Source organism: Cebus imitator, unplaced genomic scaffold (assembly GCF_001604975.1).
Source record: "Cebus imitator isolate Cc_AM_T3 unplaced genomic scaffold, Cebus_imitator-1.0 Scaffold387, whole genome shotgun sequence".
NCBI lineage: Eukaryota > Metazoa > Chordata > Mammalia > Primates > Cebidae > Cebus > Cebus imitator.
Genome location: NW_016107702.1, coordinates 740,854 through 767,800, shown reverse-complemented (window position 1 = coordinate 767,800; position 26,947 = coordinate 740,854). Strand labels below are relative to the sequence as shown.

Here is a 26,947-nt window from a genome sequence, read left to right as displayed (position 1 = left end):
AGATAATATCAAATCAATAGCCTAAACTTTTGCCTTGAGACACAGGCAATAGAAGATCAAAGTCAATCCAAAGCAAGCAGAGGGAAGGAAATAATAAAAATTAGAGTAGAAATTAATAAAAGTGAGGCTGGAGTGCAATGGTGTGATCTCAGCTCACTGCAACCTTCGCCCCCTGGGTTCAAGCAATTCTCCTGCCTCAGCCTCCTGAGTAGCTGGGACTACAGGTGTGCACCACCATGACCAGCTAATTTTTGTATTTTTTAGTAGAGAGGGGGTTTCACCATGTTGGCCATGATGGTCTTGATCTCTTGACCTCACGATCTACCTGCCTTGGCCTCCCAAAGTGTTGGGATTATGGGCGTGAGCCACCGCACCCGGCCTGAATCTTATTTTTGAGATGGGGTCTTGCTATGTAGCCCAGGCTGGTACACAGTGGCTATTCATGGACATGATCATTGCACACCATAGCCTTGAACTGCTGGCCTCTAGAGGTCCACCTGCTTCTGCCACCTGAGTAAGCTAGAACTACAAATGCTTGCCAGCTAGAACTACAGATGCTTGCCACCTCACCTTACTAGAATCTTCTTGTAAAAAATGACATTATTGGGACAACTAGAGTAATTTGAATGGTGTCTGGGGATTAGATGCTACCAGTGTATCAATGCTAAATTCCTGATTAATTTTATTTTTAATTTTTATTTTTTTAAGACACAGTCTCTCTCTGTCACCCAGGCTGGAGTGCAGTAATATGAGTATAGCTCACTTTAGCCTTTCCTGGGTTTAAGCCATCCCCCCTACTTCAGCCTCCCAAATAGCTGGGACTATAGGTACATGCCACTATGCCCAGCTAATTTTTAAATTTTTTTGTAAAGAAATGGTCTCACTGTGTTGCCCAGATTGGTCTTGAATTCCTGTCCTCAAACAATCTTGCTGCCTTGGCCTACCAAAGTGCTGGGATTACAGGTGTGAGCCATCATGACCTGCCAATTTCCTGATTTTGATGGTTGTATTTCAGCTTTGCAGGAGAGTATCCTTGTTTGTAGGAAATGCACACTGAAGTATTTGTTGGTGATGGGTCATCATGGCAAGTAACTTAGTCTCAAATGTCCAGGAAAAAAAAGTGTTTTCTTTTTTTTTTTTTGCAACTTTTCTCTATGTCTAAGACTGTTTCAAAATAAAAATATAGGCTGAGTGTGGTGGCTCACACCTGTAATCCCAGCACTTTGAGAGGCTGAGGTGGGCGGATCACTTGAGGTCAGGAACTAGAAACCAGCCTGGCCAACATGGTGGACCCCTGTCTCTACTAAAAATACAAAAATTAGCAGGGCGTGGTGGCAGGCACCTTTAGTCCCAGCTACTTAGAGGCTAACCCAGGAGAATCGCTTGAACCTGGGAGGCGGAGGTTGGAATGAGCTGAGATCACACCATCACACTCCAGCCGTGGCGACAGAGCAAGACGTCATCTTAAAAAAAAAAAAAAGTATACACACACACACACACACACACACTTTGTAAAATGCTTGATTTAATTTTGAAGTATGAGGGTAGAGATGGAATGTTGGGTTCTCAGCAACCACAAGGAACAAGGAGGCTGGTGAACTGATAGTCTACGATCCAGCCTGCCTATGGTGGAGGTAAGGGTGGTGCTATCCTTTAGCCAGTTGCATTAGGCTTGACTAGTTTTTGTAAGATTTCCAATGACATCAGTTTACATGGAATTTATACTCTAAAGCAGTAACGTGGATTTTGAGAAAGAAAAGATCATTTTTACTTAATACAATAAATGAGAAATAATTGAAGAAATATATATATTTTTTAAAAGAATGCATCTTTATTGATGGTTACATTTATCAGCAAGGATCATGACTCGGTGGCCAGTAGAAGGAATCAGAGCACTTTGGGAACATGCTGCTAAAAGCCAGTCAGCTCGTCGTCCTTGCTTTTGTCAGTCTGGTATCCAGAAAGCACCAAATCCTCATTTTGTCCGGGAAGACTTTTGAATACTTTCAAGTGCATATAACGGTTATCACCTGCTCGTACCTGAAAAGTATTTAAAAAAGAGAAAGCAAAAAGGAGATTCGTTCAAATAGGTCTATGTCAAGTGAGAGATCCACAGGTCTATAAAGACTTCCGTCCAAAAAGCTGTTGGGGAACAGCATTGCTAGGCCTAGCCCACCATTCTTAGATTCTTTGTTTTCATGAATCCACCACCTTATTTTAGGAGAGAAAAAGTAGACTGGGCCAGGCGTGGTGACTCATGCCTGTAACATCAGCACTTTGGGAGGCCAACACAGGCAGATCACAAGGTCAGCAATTTGAGACCAGCCTGGCCAGCATCGTGAAACCCCGCCTCTACTAAAAATACAAAATTAGGCGGACGCATGGTGGTGTGTGCCTGTAATACCAGCTACTCCAGAGGCTGAGATTGCGCCACTGCACTCCAGCCTGGGCGACAGAGCGAGAGTCTGTCTCAAAAAAAAAAAAAAAAAAGTAGACTAATGGCATGGCAAGAGGCATAGGTCCTACGTTTATTCATTTTTATTTTTATTTTTATTTTAAAGATGCATAGAACAAGAAAACAAGTGACAGCCTATGTTTTTGGTGATGCTGTTTTCTGACTCCCAACTAGGGACACTTTGTGTGCCATACAATCTGATAAGGGAGAAGAAAATCAGAATTGCTCTAGAAAATTTGGGATGCAGGGTTCCCATACCCATATCAGAACCTACTTTATAAATGTCCACTGATAGGATTGAGCAGAGCCCAGGGGGCAGACACCCTCCCTTCTAAAGTGAAGGGGTTGGCCTGGCATTGTGGCTCACGCCTGTAATTCCAGCACTTTGGAAAGCCGAGGCAGGTGGATCACATGAGGTCAGGAGTTTGAGACAAACCTGGCCAACAGGGTGAAACCCGGTTTCTACTAAAAATACAAAATTAGCTGGGTGTGGTGGCACACACCTGTAATCCCAGCTACTTGGGAGGCTGAGGCAGGAGAATCACTTGAATCTGGGAGGTGGAGGTTGCGAGCTGATCATGCCACTGCACTCCAGCCTGAGTGACAAGGGTGAAACTTCGTCTCAAAGAAAAAAAAAAAAGCCAAGGGGTTTTGCTAGGAAGTCATTGATATGAAGGTTGAAGCAGAAGCAGTAATTTGGACGTGAATCTGAGACCTAGAAAATTATGGTAAGAATTTTTACTTTGGTTCTTGCTTGAGACAATAAATATTCTGTCTTATAAAAATATTTATTGTGCTTCTGATGTCACTTCCTATCCTAATTTTAACAAATGCCATATATCAAATGTTTACTGTGAGCCAGACACTATGATGAGCATTTTATATATATGATTATATTAAGTTAGTATTATAGGACTGAAGAAAGGTGGAAGAATGAAAATTTTATAGATGTGGAAGCAGAATAAAGACAGATTTAGTGATAGCTAATAAGTGGCACCCAGATCTGTTAGGCTGTAACATCTACATTCTTTTCACTCTACAATGTAACCTTTTTGGGGGGTATTGATGGGAGAATGAGGCCTCGCTCTGTTGCCCAGACTGTAGTGCAGTGGTGCGATCACAGCTCACTGTAGGCTGAAACTCCTCGGTCCAAGTGATCCTCCTACCTCAGGTTCCCAAGTAGCTAGGACTGCTGATGTGCATCACCACGCCTCGGTAATTAATTTTTTTTTGTAGAGACAGGGTCTTGCTATGTTCCCCAGGCTGATCTCAAACTCCCGGCTTCAAGCTATCCTCTCACCTTGGCTTTACAAAGTGCTGGGATTACGGACGTGAGCCACCACACCAGGCCAGTGTAACCATTTAAAAGTTCTTATTTTGTACTTGATATTAGCGACAATGCAGCCAGTAGTTAAGCTCAGCCCATCTGGGTGCAAATCCTGACTCTGCTCCTACAGTTGTGTGAACTGTGTTAGTTTCTTCACCACCTGGGAGCTCAATTTTATCATCAGTAACCCAAGAGAAATGATTGTATTTATCTCATAGATTTGTTGTGAAGATTAAATGAGATAATACATGCCCTACTCTTAGAATAGTGCATGGAGAATTGTTAAGTGCTCAGCAAATTTCCAGCTTATTTATTCCTCACGACACCCTGCAAAGTAGGTTATTACCCTCATTGTGCAGGTAAGGGAATGAAGGCTTAGAGAGGAGGAGCTTCCATCACACACATTTTGACCCATAGAACAAATTGAACAAGGGTTCGAACCCAGGACACTCTGGCACCTAAGCCTGTGGCCCTTCCATTCTACCACCTGCCTCTTGATAGGTACTTTAGATCCATAGAGAAGGTCATGTCACTGGCAAGACCTTAAATCTCAAGTGGCTCAGAGCAAAGGGATCAACAGCCAGACTGCCAGGAAGTAAGAGGGAACTGGGATCTGTGGCTGAGATCCAGTAGGGAAAATTTGATAGCAGAAGGAAGAAAAGATGAGAGAGAGAAAGAGAGAGAGAGGAGACTGATTAAGAGAGGACAAAAGGGTGGTCAAGGGAAGAAATTTTCAATGAGAAATTCTCAAGATAGTTATCTGATGAACTGTTGAAGAAATGTGTGAGCTGGTAATATGTGAAATGTATGCATTTGAATTAACCATAATTTATTAAAATAAATATCCTAATGTTGATAGAATGTTTCCTATCTTGGCTCATAATCATTTTTAACTGGAAAACTTTTTTCTAGCCATGGAGAAAGTAGATTGAGAATGGAGGAAATGGTGCCATTGTTTTCTGAGGATACAGCAGGGGCTCTTTCACCTGTGTCTCCCCAGGACCTGGTCTTTACTAGGAGCTCATATTTGGCAGAACAGGGCTGATCCATGTACATAACTCAGTACTGAAACTTTCTTATGCGGAGCTGACTAGCTCTACTTACTATTTTTTTTGCTGAGACCATCTTTTAAAATTTTTATATTTTAATTGAATTGTTCATTAAAGAGAAATAAGCCACACTGTGCCCTGGCCAAATAGCTAAGTAAATAGCTAAGATTAAGTAAATACCCTTGAATATCTGTTTTTATTTTTAAAATTGGCATTATCATCTTAATACATAAGGACAAAAATGCCTCTCAAATATTCATGGTTGACTTGTTAAATTGGTTTCCTCTTGATAACTTCAATTAGAACTGGATCAGTGCATCATGCAATTTTTTGACAGAGCTATAAAATTAATTTTTAAAATATTTTAAATATTCCACTGCTTTAAACTATACCTAAAGTGCCACAAGTTAAATCTACTAATTTGTGTTACAAAAATAGTATTTACATTATATTAATCAAAATGCTTATTTAAAGGGCAAAAATGGTTTAAATTATTTTCCCAGCTAATGGTTTGACTCATTACTGTAATCTATTTAATTTAGACATGTAGAATCATACAGCTTTGATGTGGAATCAGCTTCAAGATACCATCTGGTCCAGCCCCACACCTTCAGGCAGATGAAGGTGTGGGGCTGAACACACTCCCTCCTTACCTAAGAAGCAGCACAGCCACATGTCCAGCATGCCCCGAACTGTTATGAAATCTTTTTCTATACAATTTCCAGAAATCAAGAATCAATGTTATAAAGCTTTCTGAATTCACAAGAAAGAAAATGGTATCACATCATCTACCAAATTTGAGAGTCTACCATTTGAAAGGTATCGTGCTGGGTATCTTAATTTAGGACAACCGTAAGGAAGGAATTATATGGTAGGGAAATCAGGGAACATTTTACATAAAATGAGAAATATATCTTTTGTGCTAAAGTAGGTGCAGAACTCTAACCTTAATGTAGTAATTTGTTCCAGCAACGACTTGAGTTTTATACTCCACAGCTTCCAATTTTTCGTACTTCTCATTTGTTTTTTCTTCAAGCTGTGGTTTAACCTAAAGAAAAGAGGAAACAAATAATCAAAGCTATATTAGACTTCACTTATGCCATTTACACATCTGGAAACCTCATCCTCCTAAAAGTCTTCAAAGATGGTAATGCGCTCTATGAACTATTTTTATTATTTCAATAGAAAATACCCATTTAAATATAATTACATAAGTTAAAATGTCAAATTGTGTTGCTTTAGGCTGAATTTACAACTCAGTGTGGTAATGCAATATAGGAATATTTTGACGGCTAAAACTCTAAGAGCTATATATGTTTTTGATTAACAAAAATTAGGAAAGCAATAATTACTACCTGATTAAAACATTATTTTAAAATAATTTCAGACTTAAAAGTTGTGAAATTAGTATAATGAGTTTTCTTACATCATTTACACTTCCCCTAATTTTGCCATTTTGTATAACAGTATAATCACCAAAATCAGGAAATTAACATGGCATAATACTATTAAGTAGCCTCTAAACCTTGTTAGAATTTTGCCAATTATCCTGAAAATGTCATTTTTTCTGCTCCAAGATCTCATTTAGGATCCTACATTGCATTTAGTTGTCATTTCTCCTACAATCTGGGTTCATTCCTTTGTTGTTCATGACCTTAACATTTTTGAAGAATACTGGGCTGTTAATTGGTAGAATGTCCCTCAATTTAGGTTTGTATGATCTCCTCTTATGTTAGTATTATACATTTTTGTAACAATACACAAAAGTGATGTTGTGCTTTAGTGCATCCTATCAGGGGCTACATTTCATTACTGGTGATGTTAATTTTGATCACTTAGGATGTCTGCCAGGTTTCTCCACTGTAAAGTTACTATTGTTTTCCCTTTGTAATTATTAAGTATCTTGTGAGGAGACATTCAGACTATGCAGCAGTCCTGTTTCTTGTCATACTTTCATTCATGAATTCTAGCATCCATTGATGGTTCCTGCCTACCACAATGATTAATTGTGGTGTTGGCCAAATGGTAATTTAAAAAATAATTTCTTGTACATTTATTACTTGGAATTTTACTGTAAGGAAGAGCTATTCCCTCTTTCCTCTTTATGTAGTCAATTACTTATTTAATTAAATTAATTGATTAATTTTTTGAGATGGAGTTTCGCTCTTGTTGCCCAGGCTGGAGTGCAATGGGTGATCTCGGCGCACTGCAACCTCTGCCTCCCAGTTTCAACCTATTCTCCTGCCCCAACCTTCTGAGTATCTGGGATTGCAGGCATGCGCCACCATACCAGGCTAATTTTGTATTTTTAGTAGAGATGGGTTTTCTCCATGTTCTCCAGACTGGTGTTGTCTTGAACTCCCAATCTCAGCTGTTCTGCCCACCTCAGCCTCCCAAAGTGCTGGGATTACAGGCATGGGCCACCACACCCAGTCAATTTATTTTTTTTGAGAGGAAGTCTCCCTCTATTGCCCAGGCTGGAGTGTAGTGGTGCAATCTTGGCTCATTGCAACCTCCGTTTCCTGGGTTCAAGTGATTCTCCTACCTTAGCCTCCTGAGTAGCTGGGATTACAGGCGCACACCACTTTGCCTGGCTAATTTTTGTATTCTTAGTAGAGATGAGGTTTCACCATGTTGGTCAGTCTGCTCTCGAACTTTTGACCTCGTGGTCTGCCTGCCTCAGCCTCCCAAAGACCTGGGATTACAGGAGTGAGGCACCTCGCCCTGCCTTATTTTATATTAATATGACTCATGGATAATTCTTTTACTCTGTGGATTACAATTCATTACTCTTTATTTTGTTATTCAAATGTACTAAATTTGGCCATTGGGAGCTCCTTCACCTGATGCCTGTGTCCTTTCAATATTCCTCCGTATTTTATAAACCCTTCCTTACTTTCTGACTCTACAGAAGTAGAATCAGATGTTCCAGGTTTATCTTGAATTATCCTTGCCTCCTCACTGGAATCAACTATTTCTTCAAGGAGCCCCCGCTCCTTTTATTGGAGAATGGTATTTAAGACCCAAGATTTGGGTACTGTGTCTCTTGTTACTAGATGTCATTGCTTCTAGGCCCACTCAGTAGAAAGGGCTACAAAATAATGTCTGTGTACTCACACACATGTGCATGTATCTTTACTCGTATGTGTGTGCATATATACACACATTTACGTGTGTGTCATCATATATATACATTATATATGTATGTAGGGGTGTGTGTGTGTGTGTGTGTGTGTGTGTGTGTGTGTGTGTATTCCTCTGATTAAAATCAAACATGATGCTGGGTGCAGTGGCTCATGCCTGTAATCCCAGCACTTTGGGAGGCCAAGGTGGGTGGATCACCCGAGGTCAGGAGTTTGAGAACAGCCTGACCAACATGATGAAACCCCGTCTGTATGAAAAATACAAAATTAGCTGTGCATGATGGCGCATGCCTGCAATCCCAGCTACTCAGGAGGCTGAGGCAGGAGAATTGCTTGAAGCTGGGAGGTGGAGGTTGCAGCGAGCCGTGATCGCACCATTGTACTCCAGCCTGGGCAACAAGACTGCAACTTCATCTCAAAAAAAAAAAAAAAAAAAAAAAGTCAAATACCACAGGACTCATTTAGTCTTTCCCCTTTCCTTATTGTAACTCCTTTCTCAAACACTGAGGAAGAAGCCTGGTTCTTATTACTTGCAATGTATTTGCCTATTTGTTCAGTTCTAGCATATATATAAAATACTTTTAGAATTGCTGACTTATACCTCTGTGGAAAAAAAAATACTAACTAGAAGTGCAGTATTTGGATATAATTCTCATAAAGACCCTGTGATTGCATGGGCTTACCTGGATAATCCAGGATAACGTCTCCATCTCCAAATCCTTAACTTATTCACACCTACAAAGTCGTCTTTGCTGTGTAAAGGAACCTAGTCACAGGTTCCAGGGATTAGGACATGGACATCTTTGGAGGGCCATCATTCTATCTACCACAGAGGGGTATGAGCTTAAATGCCAGCATTCCTGAACCAAACATGAGAAGGGAGACAGAGTCCCAAATTCAATTTGTAAACTTTCAGTGAACCCATCAGCTTTCTGTACAGTACTTCATTCCCACTCTCAGCTGGGCCTGGTATGCGAGCGTCTACTATGACATGCTAAGTTCGAGGGTGTACCCAGGATGATATGCGGATGAGGCATTTGTGTGGTGTCCTGACCGACAAAAATCATGTTCTGTGTGTTGGCCAGGAATGGTATTCAGCAATCAGGTTTATGACTAAGGGGAGTGTGTGTGTGTGTGTGTGTGTGTGTGTGTGTGTGTGTATTTGTTGTAAGATGTGACTTGTGGACATTTGTTGTCTGAGTATGTTTTGAAGGAAGAAGAGAGTATGGGACTAGGCACTGAGGATGTAAGAAATGAAGTCACCTGGCTAAGAGAGGAAGGGCTGGCTGAAGAGAGGAGAACAGAGTCTAGTGAGGAATGAGATCCAGCAAGAGATAGGATCAACTGGGGCATTTTCTTACCAGAAGCCTGCAATCACCTGACAGGGGTCCTCAATCCCTGGGCTGCAGACCAGCACCCATTCCTGGCCTGTTAGGAATTGGGCTGCCCAGTAGTAGGGGAGCAGTGAGCCAGTGAGCATTAAGACCTGGGCTCTGCCTCCTATTAGATCAGCGGCGGCATCAGATTCTCATAGGAGCTCGAACACGATTGTGAACTGTGCATGCAAGGGATTGAGGTTGCACGCTCCTGATGAGAATATCATGCCTGATGATCTGAGGTGGAACAGTTTCATACCAAAACCATCCCCTCGACCCCATCTGTGGAAAAATTGCCTTCCATGAAGCTGGTCTCTGATGCCAAAGATGTTGGGGATGGCTGCCCTAAGAAAAGTGGGAACTGAGACATCCTGCTGGAGGGACCATGGGGGATGGGAGAGATTGAGCAACTGAAGAGAGGTTCACATTTGTGAGGTTTCTAGAAAAAGACCAACAAATATGACTGAAAAGATGTTCTGGCAGCCTGGGTCCTGTCCGGGTTGTTCAGCATTAATTCATTGGTTTGTAATGGGTGAGTTTTCTGTGGCATCTCGCTTTGGCAAAGTTCTTTTATCCTGGATGGATATGCGATGGCAGTGGGTGTGATCTTTAACTGAGAATTAGAATGCCAAGAGCTCCCAGGGTCAAGGAAATCGTCATTAGTGGAGGGGTATTTGAAGCTATCCTCTGGTCCTGTGGTCCAGGCTGGATGAGAGACCGAGTGGGCCTCGGCATGTTCTCATGAAGATGGGAAGGTAGGTGCCTGGAGGATTCTGGTGTGGCTGAATGGCAGGTTCTTTGGGTGTGGGACAGTGGGAGAGGTGACTAATGAGGAGGCTGTGGTCAGAGAGGGGAATGCAAATTTGTGGATGGCATGCCAACTTCCAGGGTGTACCCAGGATGGTATGCAGATGAAGTGTTTGTGTGGTGTCCTGACCGACAAAAATCATGTTCTGTGTGTTGATCAGGAAGGGTATTCAGCAATCAGGTTTATGACTAAGGGGAGTGTTTGTGTGTGTGTGTTGTGTGCATGCACATTGCATATATAGTAGCTCTTCTAAAAATAATTAAATAATATTTCTTTCCTTCTCATAAACATGCTCAGAATTCTTATCAAATGCTTATTAACATATTATATAAGATAATGGATCAGCAATGATGATCCAGAGGCTTTTGCTATTTGGCCATTCATTTATTTGGTTCTTCATGTTAGAGATTGTAGCTTTTCATGAATGGGGCTGCGTATGGCTCTGTCTTTCTTTATGTGTCCCTCTTAGCTCCATTCTACTTTATAAATTTCCACAGGTGCAGGCACTATTTTATGTCCTCGCTACCCCCATAGCAATTCACACAGTTCTACCTAATCAATGTTTTTTAAATGAAAAGACCACAGTTGTTTTCCATCCTGACAACTTGTCTCCCCTATAGGAAAGATGAGTATAGCAATGACCTCAGCTAATACAGAGAATCTTGGAAAAAGGTTTTCTTCTGAGTGTACTTTAGTACATAATGCCACAATGACATGTTCAGTCTCTGTTATCTTCAGAATGGGAAGCCTTCAAAAACTTTCAAGTTTTCTCAATCGCTGTCCCCTCTGTTTGCCTTTCTTTTTTTCTGCCCTCATCCAATATCCCTCTTTCACTGTGGTATCAAATTCTTTGGTCATACAGTTATCATTTGTCTTTGATACTCTTCCCTTTTCTGTGTGATGATCTTTTCCTTCCTTCTTTCTCTGCTTCTAATGGGGTTCTTCAGTTGGCCTTCCACTAAGAAGCTCTCTGAGAAGGCCAAGGAAAGCTGATAAACTTCAGCTCCTCTAAGAATACTTGCACTTTAATAGGTGATTTTTTAAAAAAGAAATACATTTAAAAAAATCAAAGGAATAAAGCCAGCAAGTCAGTGACAGGTAGTGAAGATTGACCTTGAATTACCAGCACCTACCCATTTTCCCTATCCTGCATGGGGACCTAGCTCTGTAATTTTGGAGAAGGAATTGACTCAAATTTCTCACCTATAAAATGGTTATAATAATACCTACCTCTTGGGGCTGTTTATCGGGGCATAAATGATGTAACTGATGTGAAAGTGCTTCTTAAACTATAAAGAGTTTTCCAACTCTTCCTCTACCTTCTAACACTGACCTGGGAATTGTGCCCTAAGGCTCCCTCCTGCAAGAAAGGGCAGATAAGCGATAACTGGGGCTTTAACACCCCAGGAGCTGAACTGCAACACAGTAATTATTCACCTGAAGGGAAGGAGGCTTCACCAGCAATCTCTAACATCTTTTCTGGTCTAAAACCTATGATTATAAAAAAGTACTCTGGCAGGGCGCTGTGGCTAACGCCTGTAATCCCAGCACTTTGGGAGGCCGAGGCAGGCGGATCATGAGGTCAGGAGATGGAGACCAACCTGACTAACACAGTGAAACCCCCATCTCTACTAAAAATACAAAAAATTAGCCAGGCATGTTGGTACATGCCTGTAGTTCCAGCTACTCGGGAGGCTGAGGCAGGAAGATCGCTTGAACCCAGGAGGCAGAGGTTGCACTAGCCGAGATTGTGCCACTGCACTCCAGCCTGGGTGACAGAGGGAGACTCTGTCTCACACACTCAAAAAAAATACTCACTTGAATATTGTTTTCTATTATGTTCCAGATATCTCAATTTTCCCGACTACCCTGTAAAACTCCTAGAGGCCAAGGGCCATATCTTACAGCCCTTATGTAGCTTCCATAGTGATTAGCATAATACTAGACACTTAAGAGACATACAAGAAATGCACCTACCGTGAAATGATTCATTGATATTCATTTCCTATATTTATTTATTTATTATTTTTTGAGACAGAGTATTGCTTTGTTGGCCAGGCTGGAGTGCAGTGACGTGATCACAACTCACTGCATCCTCGACTTTCTGGGTGCAACTGGTCCTTCTGCCTGAGCCTCCCAAGTAGCTGGGACTACAGGCGTGTACCACCTGGCTATTTTTTTTGTATTTTGTGTGTGGGAAGGGATGGGATTTTGTCATGATGCCCTTAAACTCCCCAGATCAAGCAATCTGCCTGCCTCAGCCTCCTAAAATGCCTAGATTACAGCCATGGGCCACGGCACCCAGCTCTCTAATGATTTACATTTTTTAAAAACTTTAATTTTTTTAAATTTTTTGAGATGGAGTCTCGCTCTGTCATCCAGGCTGAAGTGTAGTGGCACGATCTCGGCTCAGTGCAATTTCTGCCTCCCAGGCTCAAGCGATTCTCCTGCCTCAGCCTCCCAAGTAGCTGGGATTACACGTGCCTGCCACCACGTCCAGCTAAGCTTTGTATTATTAGTAGAGACAGGTTTCGCCATGTTGGCCAGGCTGATCTCTAACTCCTGACCTCACGTGATCCACCCGCCTTGGCTTCCTGTTGACTTACACGTGAGGCTGGTGCTTCCACAGAGAAGACAAACTTACCACACTCTCTCCACTCAGTGTATTTCACTTTCCTATTTTCCTCTGTGTTCTGCCACTGCATAGCAGAGAGGGCAGGCAGTCAAACACTGAGGGTGAGCTAACTTCTTTTTTTTTCTTTTTTGTTTTTTTTGAGACGGAGTGTCGCTCATGTTACCCAGGCTGGAGTGCAATGGCGCGATCTCGGCTCACCGCAACCTCCGCCTCCTGGGTTCAGGCAATTCTCCTGCCTCAGCCTCCTGAGTAGCTGGGATTACAGGCACGCGCCACCATGCCCAGCTAACTTTTTTGTATTTTTAGTAGAGACGGGGTTTCACCATGTTGACCAGGATGGTCTCGATCTCTTGACCTCGTGATCCACGCACCTCGGCCTCCCAAAGTGCTGGGATTAAAGGCGTGAGCCACCGCACCCGGCCGGTGAGCTAACTTCTTAACTAGGTGACTCTTAATCTCTTTGAATCTTGGTTTCATCATCTATAAGATAGACATAATACCTTCCCTGCCTGTTCCAGGGGCTATGAAGATCAAATGAGACTTTGAATGGAGGTCAGGTCAAGTTTTTAAAACTGCAAAGTCCCTTTCTGGGGTGAGGTAGCTGTTGTTAATACTTATCTCTCATTCCATTCCACCTCTCTGATGAAGTTGGAGTTCAAGAAAAGCATCCCCTCATCTACACACACTTTCAAATTAATTTTATAATTTAAGATGAGACTCACAGATAGGTGTTTCTTTTCTTTTTCTTTTAGGCACTTCAGTAACTAAGAACAAGTCATACAGATAGGTGGTATTAACAATGTAAGGCCTTCTGGTAGCTTCTTATTTTAAAAATTAATAGTTCTTGCTAATCGTGATAGGCTTTTAAAAATCATTAAAATTTTCTGTACTTTGTCTATTTCAAATTTATTTTTCCCTATCTTCCTACAGCTCTGATTCTTAGAGAGTCTCAGGGGGACCTTTTTAGGGTTAGGCATGATTTTAGCCACAAATTTGAAGTAAACAATAGTGTTGCCTCACCTATGCACATTTCTGTTTCATTTTTAAGTCATTTTTATGCACATTATCTCACTTAGTCCTTTCAGCTCTGAAATTGATGGGGCAAAAGGTGTTACCTTCATTTTTCAAGTGAAATAGACAGGTTTTATTTTTGGCAACCTGACTTTTAAAGCCCCATCTCCCACTGGCCTTGTAGGATACCATATATCTCTGGTCCTGCAGGCAAGTGAGGTCATGGAGAGCAGCAGCAGCAGCAGCAATTGGGAGCCTGGTAGAAATGCAGAATCTCAGACCTACCCCAGTCCCCCTGAATCAGGTTTATCAAGACCTGCAAGTGATTCATGTGCACCTTCAAGTTTGAGAACATTGATCTGATAGGGGGATTCACATGAAGGAATTACTGACTTAATATCATCTTCTCCCAGAAAAAAAAATCTTCAGGATATTTATTCATTAAAAGAAAAAAAGAACTCTTGAAAGAGAAATAATTAGTCCCTAAGAATGAGTGATGGGATTCTAGGCATCTGGCCCTTTAGAGAGCTTTCTAGCTTCCCGAACATACAAGAGCCCAACTCCTATAATCACACAAAAAGCTGATCTTGTTTGCCAAGCTATCATAGAATGGTGTTTCAGAGAGAAAAATCAAGAATAATACTATTAAGTAGTCTCTAAACCTTGTTAGAATTTTGCCAACTATCCTGAAAATGTCCTTTTTTTCTGACAAAAAAATACGGCAACAAACTAAAAAGCCAAAATACTACTTTGTACATGTTTTTCTTTCACAAAATATGCAAATAAATGTTTACTGTATAGATGATATCTAATCAAACAGCACTTAGAAAAATGTATCAGGGCTGGGTGTGGTGGCTCATACCTGTAATCACAATATTTTGGGAAGCCTAGGTGAGCAGATGGCTTGAACCCAGGAATTCAAGACCAGTCGAGGCAACAAAATAAAACTCCATCTCTAAAAACAAAACAAAACTAACCCCCCAAATCAGCCAAGTGTAGTGGCATGTGTCCGTAATCCCAGCTACTCATGAGGCTGAGTGGGGAGGATTGCTTGAGCTCGAGAGGTTGAGGTTACAGTGAGCTGTGATCACACCATTGCACTCCAGCCTGGATGACAGAGTGAGACCCCATCTCTTAAAAACAAAACAAACCAAAACAGAAGAAATGAAAAATGTATCAATCTGCTAACAACATTGAGTTTTATTTTTCCATATATAATTTGGCGGCCTATGACATTTTGGAGTCACTAGAGACTGTCACTTCTCTTCTCCGTTTGTTTAATCATCCTTTAACTATGAAAAGACTAAAACAGTGTTTATTTAAGCAAATGTCTATGAAGTTTGTAAGTAGATTGCCTTTACAATGCTATTCTTCATTCAATCTATTTTTTAAAAAAATTTCCTGCAGTGCGTTTCAAGTCTACTTCATCAAATTATTAACAACCTTAGTCTTCAATTACACGTTGACTTCACTTGGTGAGATTAGAAAAGTTTCATCAGAAACTGAATTAGTAACCCTAGAATCATATCTTGTAAGAGATTTAAAGATGATACAATACAAATTATTCTTTTACAAATGGAGAAAATGAAGCTCAGATAAGAAATGACCTTTGCTCAAGGTCACACTCACAGTTTGGGGATTATTCAAGGTTTCATCTGAAAAGCTCTTATTTCATCTTAGTTGTAAAGAAACCTGAACAAAGCCATACACATCCTGAAGTTCTAGTTTTCATGTTCAACCATATCCTTTCCACAGTGACAACCTATGAATCAAGATTTCGGCTCAGACTTTTTCCTGAATGGCATCAACTCACCTTATCAACAATCTCCTGGATTTCTGGAGTGGGGGCTTTGGCCTCAGATAAGCCTCCGGGTATCATTTTGACTGACTGCTTCTTTGCTGGGCAGAATGTTGGAACCAAAGTGAACAGGGAAGTGTGTAGACTCGTGTTTTAAAAGAGGCGTTCACTAGCTCCGCCTATAAAATCCTTTATTTTCCACAAAGAGCAAAGAGGCATGGGGAAATTGAGTATGCCTCCAAGCAAGTCTTCTTGCTTCCTGGACAGAATATGCTACCTGGAATTTGGAAGAAAGAGGGGTTGATGGATGAACAAATGGGCAAGTACAGGAGTCATGTCCTAACAAGATCAAACGTCCCTGCCTTCTCTTTGACAATGGTTCCATCCTGTTGCATCATCTGAACTGTGAAATCTGAAGCCACAACCAGAATTTCCAAATGTTTTAAAATTTCTAACACAATTTTTTAAAAGCAATACTTACTAATAATGTCAAGAGTAGTTTAGAATTTACTTGACTTTAGAAAGAAAGCAAAAGGATCTACCTGGAGGACATTGGCTGGATGTGTGTTCTTTACTCTTATTTAAATATCTAGAAATGTTTAACATACAGGAAAACACAAAGAATAAAATAACAAATGTCTATATTCCTGTCACTCAGAGTTAAAACTTTGAATCTTTTTGTCATATTTGCTTGCTGTCTTTTATTTTGGTAGTTATTTTTAAGAAATAAAATATTTCAGTTATGGAGGAAGCCCTGCACCCCATGCAACCTTGCTCTCCAGAGGGCAAATTGCACTGTGAGTTGATATCCTTCCAGGCCATTTTTATACTTTTACTTGGTGTGTCTCCAAAATTTCTCTTAAATTATATGCTAAACATATTCTATTTGTGGTCTTTTTTCTATTCAACATGTTTTTGAGCCTTTTCATGTTGATACACAGTTGGATCAATCCACAGATAAATGAATCCAGTTCATTTCCTTTAACTGTGATATGCGATTCTGTGCTAGACCTAGCTATTTATTGTACCTATCTAATTGCTCTACGATAGCTCATATTTTACATACTCATTTCCCTATTGATGACGATTTTGGTTGTTTCCCGTGTTTCATTTTTATAAACAACGTTGCATTTTTTCCCCTTTTGTACGTGAGGGTTTCTGCAGGCAACTTATCTAGAAGCAAAATTGCCACGTTGTGTGAATATTTATGTATATAATTTTATTCAATTTTGGGAATATATAATACATACACAGGATAAAAATGTTTAGAAGGAACCAGGCTTTACGATGTAAGGAATTATTCACTCACTTAATTCCTCAGACACCCTTCTCCTCTCCAGAGACAACTGCTGGGACCAGCTTCTTGTGTATTCTTCAGAGACATTCTTTACACATACAAATATAAAAATAATCGGCTATACACACATACATACATATACATGTATATAGGTTTTCTTTTATACAAATGCTATTCTACATAAATGATTATACTATTTGTTTTATTCCTAACAATATATTTTAGAAATTGTTCTATATCATGATACAGAGACTTGTTTCTTTCTCTTTTTTTTAAGACAGCCTTGCTCTGTTACCCAGGCTGTAGTGTAGTGGCGTGATCTTTCACTGTAACCTCCGCCTCCCTGGTTCAAGCAATTCTCCTGCCTCAGCTTCCCGAGTAGCTGGGATTACAGGCACCTGCCACCATGCCTGGCTAATTTTTGTATATTTTTTAGTAGACACGGGGTTTTGCCATGTTGCCCAGGCTGGTCTCAAGCTCCTGACCTCAGGTGATCCACCCCCCTTGGCCTCCCAAAGTGCGGGATTACAGGTGTCAGCCGCTTCATAATGATGTTTGGCAGGTGCTTGGCAAATTCTTGGAGTTAGGTGAGTGTCTTACAGGCTAAACAGAGGGGCGTTACCCAGGTATCTCTCCACTGAATGCCTTTACCTTGTGCTTTAAGAACAGCGAATGTGGTTGACAAGGTGCTCCTTTAAGAGGCCACAGGTCGTCTGAAGACTTTGGCTCAGCTTTCATAGGCCACTGGATCTATTCATCTTCATGTGACCTCCCCAAGTCAAGTCTGTTCATATTCAGGCCCCTGACTTTTTTCAAGCCTGAAGCCCATTTTTAGTTCTTCGCTTACATCCTAGTCAGGCCATCCTTATTGAATCTCCCCAGTGGTAGGGGATATGGTAAACAGCAAGTCTGCTGTTCTTTTTCTAGGGTCTATGCTCTGTACTCTCAGCTCTTTCCTACTGATTCTCAATAATTTATTTTAAAAGTAAAAACTTCCCCAAAGCAAATATTGCTTTTGTCTTTTGTATTCCTCCTGTAATAATCCTAGTTCTTCTCAAGGGTAGTATAGCTGCCTCTGGTTGACAGGGGAAGAGTCGCATACAAGGAAGTGCAAAAGAGAAAAGCACAACAATTCCTATCCCTGTGTTCATTGTTTACTTAAGTTAATCATACAGTTGATTAAATACACATTTATTTTAAAGGTGCCTTTAAGATTGCTTTTTGGATTTTTTTTCGTATGAATTTTGCATGTTGTGTTTATGGAGCTAGAAATCCTCATTTGTTTCATATTTCTTGTCTGTCAGTTCATCTGCCACAGGAGTTATCTTTTATGTGAGTTTTCTCTTTTGTGGGCTGGTTTGTGGGGCTTTGCTATGGAGTGGTTGCCCCTACTGGGCCCTATGAGGTGCACGAGCCCCAGCCCAGTTCTTACTTTACTGTCAGCTTAGAGCTCTTGAACCAAAAAGATACTGAGAATTTGGGCTCATCTCCAGCTTTAATTACACACCTGGGGCTCTGAACTTCCCCAGCTAATTGCTCTTCTACCCATTGCCAGGAGGGAATGTGGGGATGCATTCACTTATCACACAACCCACTGTTCCCACTGCTAGCTATTTCCCCAGGAGAAATGGAGTATATCTGCACAAAGACTGGCATACCTATGCTCACAGCTGCATTATTCATAATAGCTCAAAACCGATGGAAACCCAAATGTCCATCCACTGGTGAATGGCAAGAATAGTTGTGGTAGAGCCACAGTATAGAATACTACTCAACAATAAAAAGGAACAAAATAGTGATATATTAAATCACATAGGTAAACCTAAAAATCAAGTCAAAGTGAGAAGGGAAAGAAAGCAAACACAGAAGACCATGGACTTTATTATTCCATTTAGATGAGACCTTAGAAGAGGCAAAATGATAGTGACAAAAAGGAGATCAGAAGTTGCTTGAGGCTGAGGAGAGGGATGGAATGGACTGTAAAGAGGCACAATAAAACATCTTAGGGAGATGGAATTGTTCAATTTGTGGATTGTGATAGTGGCTACTCAACAGTATACAATGACCAAACTTCATCAGATTGTGCACTTAAAGTGGGTGGACTTGTTTCAGCACCAAAAAAATTAAAAAGTGGGTGGACTTTATCTATGTAAGTTACACCCCCAAAAAGCTAGAATAAAAAAGCACTGCCTTTTGAATGCCTTCTTTATGTATCTCTTGGTCTTGCTGTTATTCTTCTTCCTCTAATGTTTTTCATTAGAGTCTTAACTACCACTGCATCAACACAGTGCCTTAAAAACAGCTGTGAAGACTCCGTATGCAGTATGTGCTCAGGAGAGGACATAGTTATTCCTCCTGGCTATCCTTGTGGTGAAGAGTGAAAGTAGGAGGCATGGTTGACTGAGGACAGGTCGTGAAAAACAGGTGGAAGATCTTACACATTAGTTGCCAGGTTATGGAGGTCAGGTTTATTGCTGAAGAGTTTGAGCTATAGGGAAGCCATTTGTTCTTTAGCAAGATAAAACTGGAAGCAATGTGTAGACTGGTATATTAGGAAAACACCAACTAACTGCCTGTCTTGTCCTACTATACCCTCAACACTCAACAAGGACTGGCCATCATCATTTGTGGAAACTGAGTCCCCATACCACCAGTGCTGTCTGGCTTCCTGGCTCGAGAACAGCAGAGTTTCTGTTCCATATTGACAGGGACCCATGACGGGACCTCTCCTGCAATGCCAAGCCTGCAAAAAACTAACTGGACTTGCTAAAAGCTTGGCATGGGTGGATTTATTTTTTTGAGGGTCGGAGAGGAGCACACTAAGTTCATGCCTGAATCAATACGGAGGAAAACAGAATGATGAGAAGAGAATCAAGAGAGTGAACCCTTAGAGCTCAGCCAAACTTGGGGAGGCTTAGGGTTTCCATTCTCCAAACTGGAGGATGAGGTAATTCTACCTACATCTTTGTGGCTAGGGGGTTCCTAGTTCTTGTTTGGGTTACACATATTTTAGGATTCCAGGTGAGGTTTTTTCCTTTTTGAAAACTGAAGCGTAATTTATGCGTAGTAAAGTGCACAAATTTTAAGTTCACAGCTACGTAATATGTGCCTCAATTTTTTACAATTGTCGTATATATCTATGATATGCCGTAGAACTTCCATCTTCCCAGAAAGTTCTCTCCCATCACTACAATGTGCTCAACCACTAGATTTGCCTGTTTTAAAATTTCATATAAGTAGAAGCATGATGTAGGTACTCTTTTGTTTCATTGGCTTTGCATAATTTTTTATATTCATCCATGTTGTCAGATGTATCAGTAGTTTGTTCTTTTTTATTGTTGTGTAGCATTCCAGTGTAAGAACATGCCATGTTTGTTTCTTCAATCTCCCGCTGATAGGCATTTGGATTGATTCTGGGTTTTGGCTATTAATAAAATCTGCTATCAACAAGTCATTTCTCTTGGTTATATACCCAGGAGTGGAAATTTTGGGATATGGGAAAAGTGTTGAACTTTATTAGAAACTACCACTTTCCAATGTGGTTGTATCATTTTACACTCTATCAGCAATTCACAGGAGTTCTAGTTGCTCCATTCTCTCTAACACTTGATATTGTCAGTATTTTTAAATTTAACTACTTAATTTTAAGCATTCTTGTGGATATATATCTTCCAGTGGTTTTAATTTGCATTTTCCTGAAGAGTAATAATTTTTAGCACTTTTCATGTGTTTATTGACCATTTGGATTTTTAAAAATAAAATCCCTACTCAATTATTTTGCACCCCACCTTTTCCATATTCAAAAAGTTTTTTTATGTATTCTGAATGTGAGTTCTTTGTCAGATTATATATATATTTCAGATTATATATTGCATATATATAATATTTTTTTCTCAGTCTGTAGCTTACCTTTTTAATTTTGTAATGAGTGTTTTCTGATGAACAGAAATGTCTAATTATGATGATGCTCATTCCTTTCTTTCATGGTTATTGCCCCTGATATGTTTTAAAAGCATTTGCCTGCCTTAGGGTTCAGGAACATATTTTCTATATTTTTTCTTAGCTACTTTCTGGTTTTACATTTTAGCTTTTACATTTAAATGTATGACCCATCTCAGACTTATTTCTCTATGGTGTATATGGTGAGAGATAGGGACTGGGGGATTCAGGTTTCTTTTGTCTTTCCTTACAGGTAGCCACTTGCTGCAAAACAACAACAAACTGCGGCAAAAAAAAAGGCAAAAAAAAAAAAAAACAACACTTACTAGAAAACAATAACAGCAATCCTTTCTTTCACACTGAATTTTTTCAATGCCTTTGTTGAAAATATTTATTTTATACAAATATTTATTTTCAACAAAGGCATATGCAGTGAGTATTATCAAGTGCCTTTCCCCTCCAAGGCCTGACAAGCCAAGAGAAAGGGGAAACAGGCAGTAAATTTCAGGTATCTTTCCAAGGAAGTCCAGATTCAGAGAAAGGCATGTGGAATCATATGGTATATGGTTGTTACATTTGTCTTTCCTTGCCCTTAAGAACAATATTCCTGTTGTGTACAGATGCCCCTTGATTTATAATGGGTTATATCCTAATAAACCCATAGTAAGTAAAAAATGTCATAAGTCAAATATGCATTTAATACCCCCAATAAGACCATTGTAAAGTCAAAAAATTGGAAGTTAAACCATTGTAAGTCCAGATGTTCCTGAACTTAAAATGAGGTTATGTCCTGATAAACCCATATAAGTCAAAAACATAAGTAAAAAATGCATTTAATGCCCTGATAAACCGATCTTAAAGTTGAAAAAGCTCAAGGTGAACCACTGTCAGTTGGGAACAATCTCTTCCTCCTTCCCCTCCCCCTCTTCCTCCTCCTCCCCCTCTTCCTCCTCCTCCTTCTCCTCCTTTTTCTTCTTTTTCTTAAAAGACACATTTATTCAGCATAATGATCAGACTATTATATTTGGCAATCAACATCATGGGTACAACAATAAATAGATTAATAAATTCACATTAAAACCCTTTGTTGGAATGCTTTATACTTTCTGCAGAACAGAAACTAAAATAACCTGTTATACAATTAGTAACAGTATAGTCCTTGAGTTTCTTTTTTGTCCATGTACATGAGTATTGTCTGAAATATGTCTTCTTTGTAGCAGCTAGGCCCTGCCACCACTATGTTTGGCTACGTTCACAAATCTGTAACCTGTAAGCACCCTGTCACTTCTCTGGCTCTTCTCTCGCGTTAAGCTTTGTTTTCTGGCAGGAATTGAAATCTTCCACCATTGCCTTAGCTGCTGCTGTTGCTGGAACTTCCATAGTCACCGTGGTTTTGTGGTTTGGCAAAGTACTGGTCTCCACCACCATAGGGGCCAGATATTCTGCCTCCAAACTTTCCTCCCTTCTTGAGTCCAAATTTTAAGGTTGATTATTGTTCTTTCAAAAATCATTGTAGCTTCCACCACCACCCAAATTGCTTCCACTCTCACCACCAAGGTCACCTCTGCCTCCTCCATTGTTACAGCTGTCACGCTGTCACTGCCATCACAGCCACTGCCCTGGCTTCCAGAACCCTGTCCACCACTTCCATAGCCTCTACTTCCTCTGGAGTAACCAGGGCCACCTCCTCCATAACCACCATCATTACCAAATCCATTGTAGCTATCCTTATTGTCGCCATATCCGCCACCACCACAGCTGCCACCAAAGGCACCACAAGCACTGAAGTTTCCTCTGTGACCAAAGTTGTCATTCCCACCAAAACCACCTCCACGTACCACCAAAGTTTTCAGAACCACTGCAATCTCTTTGGCTGGATACAAAACTGGCCATCTCTTGGTACTATAGGGCTCTCTTTATTTCACAGTGGTGACTATTCATAGTATGATATTTCTGAATGACAGTCTTATCTATGGATCCATGATTACAAAAACAAAGTCCCTCTTTTGGCCAAGGTTACAAAAGCGAAGCCCCTCTTTTTGCCATTGTCTCGGTCAGTCATGAGTTCAATCACTCCAATTCTTCCCATATTCTTCAAAATAATCTCTTAGGTGATGTTCTTCAGTGTCTTCATTAATGCTACCAACAAATGCCTTTTTCAGAGTTAAGTGGGCACCTCGTCTCTGAAAATCTTCTCTTAAAACAGCTCTCTTTGGCTCACAACCCTTCCATCCTCCTTGTGTGGCCTCGTATTCATGGCTGCATCCACCTCCTCCACAGGTGCATATGTGACAAACCCAAAGCCCCTGGAGTGCTTGGTGCTAGGATCTCTCATTACCACACAGTTGGTGAGTGTTCCCCATTGCTCGGAACAGCTCTTCAGAGTCTCATCAGTTGTTTCAAAGCTTAACTCTCAGATGAGGAGTGTCTGCAGCTGTTTGGGTTCTTTAGGAGACTCTGACTTAGATATGACAGCAGTGGGAAGAGAGACTTTAATGATGCTTCCTCAGCAGTGTCCATTGGCAGAAAGGAGTTAGCTAATGGATGAATCTGTGTATATAATTCTTCTGATGGTAAAGGCATTAAGTTCCAGGCATAATGAATTTATGAATTGCTGAAGTCAAAACCATCAGGCTCTCAGATTTCTACCCTTTCCCCAGTCCCCATAGGTGCATCTGTCCTTTTCTACATTTCCTATCTCATCTATTAAAATGGACTCTTAATTGGTCTAAAGGATATGAAAAAATAAAAATAAGATATAAAAAAACTCTTAGAAAAGATTCTGCAAATCTTTCACAAAATGGTACACATAAAAAACTCTTATGGATATCTGCATTTTGACTGAGTAAGTGCTTTGAGTTGAAGAAACAGAATGGTGAAATTTTATGCCTGATGTGAGCAAATACACTTTGGGAAGTAAGGTGGTTTATAGCATCTATGAATCACATCAATTAGATGATTATCTCTCAATTTACCTGTGAAGCTGATGCTTCATTGATTTAAAAACTTGTTCTGATTTGTTAAACCACAAGAGTCTATTCTACTTCCATACTTCTCTGGGAAACTGCCTGTATCCATTTCAACAGCCTAAAGTTGGCAAGGATGACAGTTCAGAAGGTGATGCACAAGGGAGGAGGATGTTTTATAATATTCGAAAAATAATGTTGGATTACACAATTCTACAAAAGTGTTGAGAACTTAAAACTGTATCTAAACCCAGCTATTTATAATTACTTACATGTTCTCTAGACTATAAACTCTTTTTTAAGTATACAGTTTATCTGGGAGCAGGGGCTCATACTTAGAATTCCAGCACTTTGTGGGGGGTCAGGGTGGCAGGACGGCTTGAAGCCAGGAGTTTTGAGACCAGCCTGGGCAACTCAGTGAAACCCTGTCTCTACAAAAAACAAACAAAAAAAGCAAGCCGGTCGTGGTGGTGCATACCTGTAAGTCCCAGCTCCCAGGAGGCTGAGGAGGAAGGATCATCTGAGCCCAAGAGTTCAAGGTTACAATGAGCTATGATCATGCCACTGCACTGCAGCCTGGGCAACAGAGTGAGACCCTGTCTCAAATATATATACACATGTACACATATATATAGTTTAGAGATTGGTGTCTACATGAAATTTTCTTTAACAATTATTCTTAATCGAGCCAATAGTTATCTCTCAAAAAGTATAACGTACATATGGATTTACATCTCTTAGCTAACTATATACTAATTATTGGGATCATGGTATTCTAGCCACTTGGAGTTTCCTGGCTATCCTTGACTTCTCTGGCTATAGAAAATTCCTAAAAGTACAGGAAAATCTTTTCTACTGCAAAAAGTAACAAAAATTGTAGCCAAGACAAGGCAAATTAAAAAAAAAAAAAAAATCATTCTGTCCACAGAGGGCTCTGGGTTTCCATTGGGGCTGGTTGTCAGTAACAGCCAAGGAGTGAGGCCATAAGGAGAGCCCCAAAAGGTGAGTTCTGAGCCTCCATGAGTTAGAGGTAAGTACTTTGCAGTGAGTTAGGGATTTAGATGTTTCAGGGGAAAGGAAGGCTGGGATTGGAATGTGAGGGGACTGTTTAACTCCTATTTGCTTCTATGGTCCTGGACTTGGCTAACTTCAGTAAGGCTTATGCAGATGCACTGAGAATGAAGATGGAACATAGCTAAAGCCAACAAGGCTGGGGTGTGCTGCCCTAGGGCTCTCCTCTGGGTACCAGGACACAGAGGGTGAGGGATGGGAGTGAAACAGGAAATTTAATGCATATGAGAATGAGATAGGGAGCTCTTTTTGAAATGCAGATTCTAGGGCCCACCCTCAAGAGATTGTAATGTAATTAATCTAGGAATGGGACTCAGGAATCTGCACTGAATAGGCATCCTAGCTGATTCTAGTATAGGTGGTTCCCAGATCAACATCACCACTAGATGCTGCTGTGGGATCCCCTCACAGGGCGTGTGACAGGGGGAGTGGCTCACTTCTTCAGTGCCCCCCTGCTCAAACCTCTGGGGGGAGCCTGCAGACGGGTAGGTTGTGGGGCTCCGACCCCACGGCAGCATCTTGGGGTGAATGCTTACAGCTCCTGAAGCCCCAATGGACGTGTGTTACAGAGTGCTCTTTTAGTTTTGCCATCTGTAGGTGGCTTGTGTCAATCTGCTCTATTAGACTCTCTGCCTTATCATAAGAACAGAGGGTGTTCTGTATCCCGGGGTTTTTGCTTTGGTGTAGCAGAAGAATCGCATCACATGTGGGCTTGGAGAATGAATGCAAGGATTTTTACTGAGTGGTAGCTCTCAGCAAGGTGGATGGGGAGGCCTGCAGGGGCCTGGAGTGGGAAGGTGGTTTTCCCCTGCAACAGGGCCGCCCAGCAGCTGGGCTCTTCTCCAACCACGCCAGCCAAACTCCACGCTCCACCAGCCTTTGGCCTGCTGAAGTCTGCCCGTGCCTGTGGGTGTGCTTTTATGCCGGTGTGTTCCTCTCCAGCATCTGCCGGTGACTGTGCTATTACACCAATGTAAGCTGCTTGTGTCCTCAGCCACTGGTGTGTTCCTCTTGATGTCCAGTTGCTTGCCTGTGTGTCCGCTAGGATCTTGGGGTTTTTATAGGCACAGGATAGGGGCACGGCAGGCCAGGGTGGTCTTGGGAAATGCAACATTTGGACATGAAGACAGAAATGTCTGTCCTCACTGAAGTCTGTGGGCACAGGTCAGGCGGGAGGAGCCCCAGCCAAGGACCACTCCATTTCCTTCCCAGCCCTGCCCCCCTGTCATGTGAGGAGCATAGTTTGCAGAGCTGTCAAAACAACAAGCTATCAAACATCATTTCAGAGTAAAATTTTCAGCTATCCACAGCTTTTCTCATTTTAAAGTGAGTGTAGCAGCAATCATTTCCCTCCCTCCTCTTCAGGACAAAGGAACCAGTGGTCTCAACAACCCCAGTGGCTTTTGGGTCCTCTCAGAACAATGTGCTCAGGGGTCATTCAAAGCTTTGCTCAGTAGCCTGGTCTGTGAGTTGAATTGCATTTCCGCCTTTTAGGGGAGAAAGAAATTATAGAGACTTACCCGCCCTGGATACTCATCAAACGAACCAGCAATACTGGAGTTGCCTCAGTTTTTTTTAATGATGAATAGTAAATTCCAGGGTGGAGTAATATTATACAATCAATGTCGCTGTGCCTGTCCTTACAGAGAAAATTCTGCCCTGCCAGAAATAAACACTGGGATCATTGGCTCTCCCTATGTGACTTTGTATCAGCTTACGCCCTAGGAAAACTGAGCCCAAAGACTCATACATAAACATAGATCCATGCTCTCAAAGGCTTCTTGATAAATGTTAATTTATGAGTTTGGGTTTGGCATGGATTAATTATTCTGCTAGGTTCAATTTAACAGTGCTCACCTCTTCAGTGCCTCACTGCTCAAACCTCTATGGGGGGCATGCAGATGGGTAGGTTGTGGGGCTCCACAACAGCATCTAGTGGTGATGTTGATCTGGGAACCACCTATAATAGAATCAGCTAGGATGCCTGTTCAATGCAGATTCCTGAGTCCCATTCCTAGATTAGTTACATTACAATCTCTTGAGGGTGGGCCCTAGAATCTGCATTTCAAAAA

The 26,947-nt window shown here is 41.0% G+C and overlaps 1 protein-coding gene across 1 annotated transcript; it reads right to left on the bottom strand.

Moving 5' to 3' along the window:
• Positions 1 to 1,812: 1,812 nt before the first annotated feature.
• On the bottom strand, positions 1,813 to 15,807 carry CSTA (cystatin A). The gene is made up of 3 exons (XM_017508171.1): positions 15,618 to 15,807; positions 5,778 to 5,879; positions 1,813 to 2,040 (listed from the first exon to the last, which is right to left on the bottom strand). Exons 1-3 carry the CDS (start codon positions 15,681 to 15,683, stop codon positions 1,912 to 1,914), a joined length of 297 nt encoding a protein of 98 aa, XP_017363660.1. The 5' UTR covers positions 15,684 to 15,807; the 3' UTR covers positions 1,813 to 1,911.
• Between the last annotated feature and the right edge of the window lie 11,140 nt (positions 15,808 to 26,947).